General features: G+C 41.4%; 1 protein-coding gene across 1 annotated transcript in view; it reads left to right on the top strand.

The window, feature by feature from the left end:
* EXOC4 (exocyst complex component 4) overlaps positions 1–12,405 on the top strand; it is a 351,415-nt gene that overhangs the window by 56,873 nt on the left and 282,137 nt on the right. Inside the window, exon 7 of the mRNA XM_083700107.1 lies at positions 521–698. Within this exon, the coding sequence (XP_083556233.1) occupies positions 521–698 (178 nt within the window). The remainder of the gene's footprint in view (positions 1–520; positions 699–12,405) is intronic.

Raw genomic sequence — 12,405 nt, 5'->3', positions numbered from 1 at the left:
GCTGAAGTCTATTAGCGAACACCTAGAACTTCCAATGTAGGATGAGCCAGCAGAGGAGAAATTGGCTATTAAAATAACTGATGCGATTCATTGTTTTTTGACATCCTTAATCAATGATGGCCAGTGATGGTCTGTGTTTGGTGCATGTGCCTATTTTTCTGAAACTGGTCTAGGAGCTGGAAGTGTGCATTTTGCCTCATAAACTGACTCCATCACAACTTGTCAGGCTCTCCAATGCTGTTGGCTCCATCTAATGCTAAGGGCTTCAAGTTTAATGAGCATGTGCATTCAAGCGTTTTTCTCAAAGAGAAAATTTCACCGAATATCCCTATTAAAAATTCCATCTTGTTTTTGGTTGGCTTTTCACCATTTTGTGTCAATGCCCAGGTCACTGCTTGGAGTTGGGGGTCATGGCCGGACTTCCGTAATGCTGCTTTCTTTATTTGGTGCCCTTGAAATGTGAACACAGTAATAAGTGATGAGTTACATTTTTTTTCTCATCCCTCTAAATGATCTTTAGATTACTTCTGGAGCTTCTGGAGCTTCTGTTTGAAAAGTTCAATGCTGTTGCTGCTGCTCATGCTGTTGTCCTGGGGCATCTTCAGCAGACTGTGGCTTCTCCCTCCAGTCAGTATGATGGCGATATCAAGTTATATGACATGGCGGATGTGTGGGTAAAGATTCAGGATGTCTTGCAGGTAAGAACTTTAGATGTGTATACATCTTTGGCATTTTCACATCTGCCTTTCCTTGTGGACCAGTGGCAGGAATCCAGTGTACGAGAGCAGGATTTTATTAGTTTTTAAATAATAGTGAAGATGAAGGGTTGAGCTATATAAGCCACAGAGATGCCTTAAAAAAACCCCAGCATCCTTGTGGTGAATCCCTCCCTCTGCAATGTTTAGGAATACCTACAAATGTAAGAAGGAGCTTGCTGAATCAGGCCAGTGGCCCATCTAGTCCAGAATCCTGTTCTCACAGTGGCCAACCAGATGCATGTGGGAAACCAGCAAGCAGGATTCAAGCACAAGACCACTTTTGCCTCCTGCGGTTCCCAGCAACTGCTATTCAGAAGCATTGCTGCCTCCAACTGTAGTGGCAGAGCATAGCCACCAATCACCTTGTGTTATGACTTTGGTGCCTTTAGGTTGTGAACATACAGTGGTACCTCGGGTTACATACGCTTCAGGTTACATACGCTTCAGGTTACAGACTCCGCTAACCCAGAAATAATGCTTCAGGTTAAGAACTTTGCTTCAGGATGAGAACAGAAATCATGCTCCGGCGGCGGGGCAGCAGCAGCAGGAGGACCCATTAACTAAAGTGGTGCTTCAGGTTAAGAACAGTTTCAGGTTAATTATGGACCTCCGGAATGAATTAAGTACTTAACCCGAGGTACCACTGTATCTGCCACCATTCCACTGGTTGGAGACACGGAAACTTAACCATGTGATGATGTCACATTCTTGGTTGTCAGGATAATCCCAAGACTAAGTGATAGTTGCTGAACGAATAAGCTCACATATGTTTGTTCACTCAATTTGATATATGTTAATTGGCTTGCTTTGATGCTATGTCTATCTGTGGGCTTGAGGCGCTTGGTTATTGGTCTAGAGAAAGAAGCTATCTGTAGTACTTGGATATTTGCCACCTATGCCTTCATTGGCAGGTGGACCAATGGGAAGTTCTGGCCAAAATGAAGCATGCTGGGCTTTTTTGTATAAGTACAGGCAATCCTTGTTTTGCATTGGGGTAAATGAAATACGCAAGATAACAAAGTGTACAGTATGAGCAAATCAAAACATTCAAGCAGTGCTTCCCTTAGAACACTCCCAAATACAATTCTGGGTCCCACTGTGGAATCACATGTACAGTGGTACCTCGGGTTACATACGCTTCAGGTTACATACGCTTCAGGTTACAGACTGCGCTAACCCAGAAATAGTACCTCGGGTTAAGAACTTTGCTTCAGGATAAGAACAGAAATTGTGCTCCTGCGGCGCAGCGGCAGCAGGAGGCCCCATTAGCTAAAGTGGTGCTTCAGGTTAAGAACAGTTTCAGGTTAATTATGGACCTCCGGAACAAATTAAGTACTTAACCTGAGGTACCACTGTAATTTACAAGCTTGTAGACCCAAGTCTCTGTGTGTCTGGACCATAGGAATAAAATGAGCATTGAAGATGCCATCTTAAATGTGAATATGTGCTCTGTGATGCCTCCTATGATGTAACTTGCGTTCACCAAGCACTGTAATTGTGTATGATGCAGCTGTTGTAGGGGGGGGGGGGAATGTTCAGGTTTTCCGGAGTCTTAAATGGTGCAAATTGTCCTTGATGACACTGTTCAGGTTTGCATTCTGTGCACAAAGTCTTTTGCATGTCTTTCTGAAATAAAGTTTAGAATGTGGAGAGTTCTGTCTTCTTTAAAAGTGACTGAGGTCCCAAGTGTTTTAATGCCCTCAATGTCTTCCTTTGCTTTTTCCTAACATCTGAAGAGCATGAGGGAAATGCTTGCTAAGTTATCAAATGTTGCATAAGCAGATTTCAACCTTCTTGTACTTGAAGGTGGGACTGCCTCTATCTCTTGTAAAAATGCCGCAGTTCAAAAACACCTGTCTCTTTCTGTCATCATGCCTCAGGTACAGCTGCTGGATAGATTCCTGCTGGGATTTCCAGTGGAGAATTGATTTGGGCTCTTTTCCAAAATGGTTCCTGCGGAGAGCCTGTCTGGTTCTGGCCAGTCTTTTCCTTAAATACAAGTGCATAACTGAACCAAGACAACAAAGGGGCATACAACCAAATATCCCAGTGGGTTATATCCTGTATAGGTCTCATTGTTCATATGCTTTACATCAAGAATGTAACATCTGTGGCCTTTATCATTGTGGCCACAACCACTGGCTGGGACGGATGGAAGTTGGGAGTTCAACAAAATTAGGAGGGGCACAGCTTCCCCTTTCCTTCCTTTCATACATATCTGGTCGATGGCTATAAAGATATGCAGTGAAATTGATACCAGAGGCATACACTCTCCAATACTAGAGGTAGTGCAAAGCGGAACTGCAGAATGTTGATCATGAGGACAGTCTGTATACGACTTTTGGTCAGTTCCCTATCCCCTTGATAGGTCTGCTCTGAAGCCAGAGAGACCATTAGAATAGCACATCATTTCTTGCAGCAAAACAACTTGCTGCTATTAACATTATTCTAACGCAGAACTGTTAGCTTTGTTTCGAACACTCATAATTTGAGGGAGAACCTTAACTCTCTGAGAGTACATAAAGCATAGCTCAGGCATATGAGATTGGTTTTGTGGGTGTCTGAATCGTTCCCAAACACTGATGTGTTGATGCATTTTGTGAGCAGATGGGAGTAGTGGGCAGAAATTGGGTGAAGAAGCAATTGTCAAGATTAGTGCAATCACGCCTACGTGGTGTGCCGTGTGCTTTACCTCATGGTTGTGTTCCTTCAGCTTAGAGATTGTCTGTTGCAAGCGATATCTTGACCTATTAATACCCATTTTATTTTTGTAACTGTTTTTAAGCGGAGGGCTTTGAGTAGTGGAAGAAACCTTAGAGTGCCTTTAAATCAAATAAATAATGAAGGTTTTAACTGAGTAACTAACAGATGGGGGAAATAATCCTAGGATGAAGGAAAGGGAAACCAAGGTATTGATGCTGTTAAAAATGAATAGAGCCTTTCCATCTCCCTTCTCTTTTTCTACCTTTTAATCCTCTGTGTCCCAAGCATCCATGTGTGCAGTCATTTTAGAGGGAATGTTTGTGGGACTGTCTTTTTTTAAAAAATTCTCTTTTATAGAACACTAGGTTAAGTGCTTTCGAGTGCAGGCATGTTGGGTCTGCCTCATTGTTGGGACTTGGTAAGCTTGGGAACCTTTTCTTGTAAAAGCAGGCAGATGAGAACTGATCTTCTTGATGTGTGTCTATTTTTGTTTGTCTGAAAACGTTTTTATTTTATAGCTAGTGGCAGATGGATTTGGGGCAAGAGCTAATCAAATCTAAGCCCCTTTAAGTCTGGTTGATTTCAAGATTTAAGTATGTTCAGATAGGGTTGCCATATTTTGAAGAGCAGAAGAGAGGACACATTTGCCAACTTCTAGTTTTAACTATGGATTGCTTTGACAACTCTCATTTTACATACCTATGAAAAAGAGGATGTGTCCTGGAAAAAGAGGACATATGGCAACCCTATGTGGCACAACTGAAAGGACAGGGGACTCAACTGTTGTGCAGCTAAGGAGGAGGTGGAGGAGCAACACATCCTGGCAGAGAATTATCTTGGGGTTTTCACCGGGATTTGCCCCAGATCACATATTCTGTCTTGCTTAATATTAAAATAAAAGGTGCAGTAACGTGCCCTTGATTCCTATGTGTTTGCAGCAGCCTCTCAGGTGCATCCCTGCATCTGCACTCTCTAGTAACAGAGACATTAGATTTCTCTCTCTGACATTTTAGGCATGTTACTAATTTAGTTCTTTAATTTAGCAGTTCGTTGAGAGCATAATTACTGCAGTACTAAATATTTGATTGAAAAGAACAATAAGACACCTCCAGTTAAAGATGTAATAGCACGTATAAGCTACTCCAGGATAAAATGATTAATGGAGTTGTAGGCTCTTTTGGCACAATTAAGGTGCTTCTCTGAAATTTTTTGCATGCCAAGTTGCAGAAAGCCCTGCCGTTTCAGGTGCTGTTTGGGGAAGAAGGATCAGATGCAGCACAGACTCAGCTTCTTGCTGAATCTGGATTTGTCTACAGCAGGGTGAGGAGGTTGCTATGTCCCTCATTGCTTAGGGGTTTACATGTTAACAACAAAGCTTGAACTTAGTTCAGTAGGTAATAGGCAGGCAGTGCAGCCCTTTCAACCCTGGTGTATATGTCTAAACCTGGGTATCCAACTGTGCACTCCACCAACTGCATTTTGCACTAGCTGCAGTTTCCAAACTAGGCATAAGAGTAACCCCACATACAGTGAATTATGACTGACTAGTTGTGGAGTTATCAGTGTTTGCCCAGGCCTGCCCTGCATAAAATGTGAAATGACCCTTAACCAACTCCTTATTTTACCTTTAGCTCCATTATGTCACATATAATAATATTTTAGTGGCAGAGAAAACTCCAAAATGGGTTACAACCCTGTGCTATTAGACATCATGACTCTCTCCTTTCCAAACCAGGGAATGGTATATTTCATTCCTCTTCTTTTCCTCTGCTTTCACATGACTGTTTGTTAAGATCCCTTGAAATATCAAATTACCTGGTAGAATCAGTTCTGTGAACATGGACAAAATAGGCCTGCAGGAAAAGAACAAAGGAGTCAACAGCATCTAAGGCTGAGAGGACAATGCCTAATTCAGTTTCCAGATCAGTCTTACAGTTGCAAATTGAAGGAACCCCTCCTTTCTAACTCGAGTACAGGGTTCAAATCCATGCAGTGGGGTGATGGGGCTTTTGGTATTGGTGAGTTATGGCAGCTTGGCTAAAACGTTTGATTTGCAAGCACCCTTTTGCCCATGCTGTGCATTAAAAAACCCTATTGCAAAGCCATACAATGGTATATTACCTGTGGGGCCTGATTCTGTACTGCCAAGTCTGTACTATCAAGTCAGGAAAAATGGCTCATCATAGGTCCAGGACAAAATGCCCAGAAACCTCTTGGCATTCAGTTTTGCAGGCCAGATGGTCAAATTCTGCTAGAGACCTGGATTTTTATAGCCTGGTTTATTCTATCCAATTTGTTTCTTTTCCTCTAGAATCTAGTTTTACAAAATCTCTGTTGGAGAGCTTAGGCTCTAGGCTGCCTCAGTGAATCACCCTGTGTACTACACAACACTCTCTTCTGTCAGGGAACTGCCATCGGCTCAGAGGTGAGAGATAGAGGGGGAATTGTGTTACAGGGAGCCTCTGAAAATCTTGCAAAGCAGTTCCTCTTCAGGCGAGGAGGAAACCCCCATCTCCAGTGGAGAAGAGGTGCAAGAACCAGAGGATGCTAGAAAGAGCCTTAACACCGCGCCTGAGCAAACTAGAGAGGAGGGAAGCACACGCCTGCCTTCGCCCATCATGCACAGTAGCTAGAGGCGCAGGGAGGGGCAGAAAAGGCTGGGGGTGACGAAACTTTTATGTTGGAGGAGGTACAAGAACAGACCACTCCTGGATTCTGCTAGCAATTGAGCCAGACATGAACTTATGACGCTCCGCCCTGTAAATAGTTTGCACCAAAATAAAGCCTGTAAACACAGGTTGGAGTCCTGCCTGGTTACTCTCGAGCAACCACAACAGCACCTGACATCTTCAGTAAATTTTGTTGCAGATGTGAAAGGTTTGATGCACACGGGGCATATGGCCACAATATATGTTTGATACATATGGGAAGGGTGATAGTGGGAGACAAGGGTGACATGGGAGTGAGTTGCTTGGTGGGAAGATCTGGGAGTGGGTACAGTTGGGCATCACTAATTTTGAAAATGAGTGGGGGCTCTAGCCACTATTGCTCATAAGCACATGTTAGTATAAATTCTAATGCACAGTTTTGCAGCATTCCAAGAGTTTAGAAATATTTAATGCCCAGACTGTGTTAAGCTTGAAAACAGTGCAGTTAATGTGATTAATGCCATGAGGGTCTGTTGGTTTAATATCAGCACAAACCTTTTCTAGAGGCCGTGAAAATCCCTGGCATTGCAGTTTCCTCCAAAATTGAAGGGTTTGTCCTCCCTGTTGCCTTCCATGTGGCCTCAAGTGTGCTGCATCGATGCCCTTGAAATTCTGATTGCAGTGGTCTCATTAACATTGTTCTTCCATTTAATTGGAGGATAGCTGGCGGATGGTGATTGGCAGCTGCTGGGGTTGAAGGATGTTGCTGAAGGAAAGCTTGACTCGGCTGAGAACAAAATAATACTCCTGAGGCTATTAGGCTCTTTAAAGTGAGACTTTTAAACTTTTAGCCCTTGCCTCTTTGATATTTTTCATTTCATTTCTTAAAAGAACACACTTGCTTCTTTGCTTCCCCCCCCCCCCATTGCTTTAGCAAACTAACAGTGATACTTAAAACAATGGCTGCTTCTTTAGATCGGGTGACTTTATTCTTTGTAAAAAGTTAAAATAGACAATGACCTTTAAAGAATTGTGTGACGTTCTTGAATCTAAGGAATACAAGTTCCCTTTAGAGAAAGATTAAAAATAAAATTTGACCCTTCCTAAAATGTTTTTCATTAACTTCTGAAGCTCCAGTATACAGAGAATGATTCTCCATCTTCTTTTGTCCTGCACCTTGAATTCAGAAATAGTTGGTCTATTATCATTCATGGACTTTTGTTTTGGGGATCACGATCGTATTTTTCAAAAGAGTGTCCTGTATTTGCCTGATGTTCTAGCTTTGGACACCCAGAGAAAGTTCATAAGGTACATGAGCTATGAGGAAGGGCTGTAACTCAGTGATAGAGTAGATGCTCTGCATGTCAAAGTCCCCTGGTTCAATGCCTGGAATCTTCTCTAATTAAAAAGGATGAAGTAGCAGCAGTTTATAGGAAAAACCTGCAGGAGACTTCGGAGAATTGCTACCAGTTGAGTACTGGAATAGGTAGACCTAGTGGTCTCAGTACAAGTCAGCTTCATATATTTCAAATGTCCTAATATAAGCCCTCCCAATTCAGATGGAATAGCTTTGATTTTCAGAGGCCTATCAAGGTGAAACTCTCTGCTTCTCGGTCAACCTCTGTTTCAGGCAGCAGTTATTTTTCTGTTTTTATATTTTATGTATATACTGTACCACCTTTCATGTAGAATCCCAAGGTTTTTGGAATAGTAAACATAACCAGCCTCAACACACATTTAATTGACGAAAGTAAGAGCTGAGCCTGGCTGTGTGAGGACGAGGATAGATGGATCAATGGCTTTTTATTTAGAAATATTGTGTAAATATCATTTACAACTGGTGCTTTGTTCCCTGTTTATAGGATTAATATTTCTTAAAATTCCCTCCCTAACCTGAATCTGATCTGATGCAGGATTAGTTGCATGATGTAGAAGTGAAGTGTTCTTAAGGCTTCTTAAGAGTACCTGAACAACGTAGAATTTGGCCAATGTTTAGTTGTTTTTTAATGATCAATTTTTCTATGTTTTTAGTGGTTCTTATTTTTATCTGTAAGTTGTCTTGAGCCCCTGTCAGGGAAAAAGGCGGAGTATAGATTAACAACAAAAACAACAATTTGGCAATGGACTATAAAGGATGTTGTTGGTCAATATGGCTTATACAGAATATAGTATTGTGAGTTGTTACCTGAAATACTTGAGACAAATTCTTCTGGGCTGTGAGAAAGAAAGATGCCCCTGTGGTGAACCAGGAACTATTTGGTAACTAAAAATTAGTTGGATAAAGGGAAGAATATTATAGCAATTTAACTAACAGACGTCTGAGGCTGTCTCTCCACTTACCAAATTCGGAGTCCCTGCAGTGATGATTCAGCAGCTGGCTATTGCCTGAAAGTGGTGTGTATATTAACCAAATTCAAGTTCTACAAATTGTAGTAGTGCTAGTCTAACACATTCTGCAATACAAACATTATTGCAAAGAAAAAAAAGACAGACAGAAAGTCAGAAAACAAGCAAAAAGCAGTAAGATGCAACAAATCCCGTTGTCAACCTATGGTGTCAGCGAGATATTCCAATCCATTATTTATTCTAGTATCTGTTTCCCTTTTTACAAAAGTGAGGATGAGAAAGTAAATATGGAAAAAGCTTTTTGCACATTATGAGTGCTATATAAATGATTGATAATAATAGAAGCCCCTGGTTCCTTTTCATTTGAAAAGCCAGCATAGCTACAAAATGATTAACTTTTTTGTCCATTTGTAGAACCTCTCTCTCATCACGAGGGCGTCAGTGTACCATCTATGCATTGAACGCAAAAGTCATATTAATTTTAAGCTCCATTAGAGATGCAAGGAGGAAGAGAAAGATGTTCATCAAATGGGAAAGGACTAAATTAGTAAGGGATTTTTTTTAATTTCAAGGTTCAGGAGAGTAGCACAAATAATGGAGTTCTTCTTTGTTTTGTTTAGGGAAAAGTCTCCATCAAAATGTGTCTGTTTCTGTCCTTGTAAATTGAAGTTCATTTATATTGCTGTTGTGCCTACAATTCTCATCTGAGATCAAGGCTGTACAAGCATGCAGTAAGAAATACTTTTCTTCCTGTAGAGTTTGCAGTATTAAAGGAAAATACAGGTTTATAGTGGAGGGGGAAAGGGCTGTTCATCTGGTAATGGGAAAAATAGTTCTGGTCAATTGAATCAACTTTGTTACTCCTTCTCTGGGTTGTGTGTTTTCTGCAGAAAATGCTGTGCTTGAAATTCAGTGCTGGTTGCAGTACTCAGCTTTATTTTTTAAGAGCACGCTTCCATCCCTTTAACGTTGCAGTAGTCTTGTGCAGTCAGTATCTGCCACAATGGAGCCTTGAATTCATGGAATAAAGAGGGATTATAAATGTTAACCAATGAACTCTTAAAGGTCAAGTAGGACTTCCAACGCTCACTGGGTGGGCCTTCAGTGCTTGTCCTTCCTTATTGCTTGAAGAAATAAGACTATATTCTGCAAAGTTAACTACTATGGCAAGTGTGCATAATTCACTCAGGTTGCAGTTTTGGAACTCTTCTTGACTTACTTCTTGTGGTTTGGGGGAATGAAACCACAAATGTGGGTTAGCACATAATGTTAAACTAAACCATGGCTTAGCTTGTGGTAGTGCGGCAGCAGTGGGTGTGGGATAGGAGTGAATTAGCCACAGTTTTTGCTCCATGCAGCAGCGTGCTTGCTTGTTCACTCTTAGCCATTGTCTGGCTTAGAGTTATGTGCCAATGAGGCCAGTATAGTATAGTGGCTCTCAAATTTTAACAGGTAACAGGTTTCCTTGACTTCAATTTCACACTTGCATTTTTTCTGCATACAGTGGTACCTTGTTTTGCATCCGGGATCTGTTCTGGAGCTCTGGCCGCTAGCCGAAAAGGAAGCAGGGCAAAGCTCTGCGTCTGCACATGCCATGGTGCACCTGCACCAGCTTCTGCGCATGTGTGAGCAGCAAACCCGGAAGTAACCCATTCCGGTACTTCCAGGTTTGCCGTAGACGTTCACCAGAATGGACGCTATATAAGGCGGACTTTCGCAGAGGTATTACTGTACATGAAAAATGTACAAAGCCACAGCTTTATTCTCTTTACATTATAATCCAGAGCTTTTATTGACTGCTGTTATGTACTGAGTTGAATAGGATCCAAAATGCAGCAGTATGATTCGTCCGTAGGAGCCACCCAATCCAGCTCCAGGTGGAAGTGAATCCACAACCTGATTGGCCTACAAGAGAAACCCGGAATTAGCCAATCACGTGGGGCCCATTGTGTAAATAATGTGTATAAAGCAGACGTCCTGGGGGAACTTCCATTCCTCCTCACCACTAGGAGCTGAATAAAGAGCATGAAATCCACTCTCGACTCCGAGTATATTTCAGCTGCAAAGATTGGAGCTGGAATCTGCAGAAGAGTGTAATTCTGTTTCCTTAAAGAGGTTCTCTCCCCCCCCCCCACTTTGCCAGTCTGAGAAGTCTCCTTGTTTTCCAGTTTATCAGCATCCTTTGACTGTCAGAAAACAAATTAGGCAAGGCATTGAGCAATTAATCAGCATTTGTGGTCAGGGTTTATTAGGATCATAAAATCTCAGTCATTTTGATGGTCTGAGCTAATTCATGTTTAGGCTGCTGGTGATTAGATTACGAGGTGATGAGACCTACACTTCCCGGCATCACTGCAGATGGAGAAATGATTCTGCCTGGCCTTTTCCATGTTGCTGTCAGCCTATCTGGGCAGCTGACCATGTGGGCACAATGCCCATTGAGTCTCTAGTACCAGAGCTGTACAGGCAGCTGTTTTTGTTACCCAAAATAGGGAAACTTTGTATTATCCCATCACTGTCTTGCTTCTTCCCCATGTTTGGCCATTGTTCTCTCACCTCTTCCTGTATTCCAGGTGGCTGCTAGCTCTCTAATCCCCAACATCTTGTGTCCACCCTGGCAGTCAGTATGTGCTATATTTGTCCCACCTGCATGAATTATATATGACTTATCAAACCTCCAAATCTCTAAGCGGTGATTAATTTCTGGCATTGTGACTCTTCATGTTGATTATTTTAGCTACTCTGGCCTAAAAGGGGAATGGTATTTAGGAATTTAGGAAATACTCTTTATCTCACAAGGAACCTATAGAAATTATAATGGTATCTATTAAATTGCAGAGGAAGGTTGTTGGCTTCAAGCATTGGGTTTGCAAATTTGATATGAACTGTAGAGTGGAATAAAATTGGCAAGGCTGTGGCAGCTAGTCTGCTTTTTTGAACTATTGCAGGACATTGATATACAGCTTTCTCCCTGCCCCCCACAGCAGAGAATGGTTTAGTTCACACATGCATATTTTCAAGGGATGTCTTTCATGTAGGGGTGAGCCAGCACAAACCAAACACCATGAATATAACTTTCATATCAACTTTCATCATCTGCAATATGGTGGGCTGGTTCCCACTATTAACTGATAGTTTCAATTCAAATATGTAACACTCAACCAAGGACAATTATTTCAGTCTCAAGGTAATAATTGAGGCAAATTAAATGATTTATTGATACACAATGCTTAATTCAGGAACAGAACTTACCGTAAATGTGACCACACAAGAACAGAAGAGAAAATCCATCCAGGCAGTACAATGTGATAATCAACAGCATCGTGGAACAGTGAATAAATGAAGAACTAATACTATAGCAACATGAACAAAGAAATCATTATAATAATGGAATAAGAACACAAAACAAAGCTACTTTAAAAAAACAGTGAGAATATAATCAATCTCTGTATTGTCAGCCCTACACTTAATGTTCCTACTAAAATGTCCTCCAACCCTCTAATTCAAAGCATGCTACGTTTGCTAGCTGTTGAAACTGCATCACATTTTAGCACTGTTCAATATAAATTCATAGATATTTCATTGTAGCTGGTCAGAAAGTCCAAAGAACTCTCCAATAGACCAGAGCAAAGCAGTGAAGTGAGAGGGCAAAATGGAGTACAGTCAGAAGTGCAGTGAGACTGTGTCTTACTAGTGTCAAAAGGGGGTAGGGGAAGGATGATAAGGAAAAAATCAAATGCACAAGAGTGGATCACCTCATGCTGATCAAAGATGGGACCAGACCATTATGTCAGTTGGGAACCAAGCCCAAATAGAGACACCAGAACTTCTTTATTTTTCATTAATGTTCAGAATTTTTCAGGGAAACGTGTAACAGGCATTTCTACAATATACTTATTGTCACAGATGTAATATAAAATGAACTCAAGCTAGCATCTTTTCAAAACCAA

This window comes from Podarcis gaigeae (genome assembly GCF_964106915.1).
Source record: "Podarcis gaigeae genome assembly, chromosome: 10".
Lineage (NCBI taxonomy): Eukaryota > Metazoa > Chordata > Lepidosauria > Squamata > Lacertidae > Podarcis > Podarcis gaigeae.
This window is presented reverse-complemented; position numbering and strand designations above follow the sequence as displayed.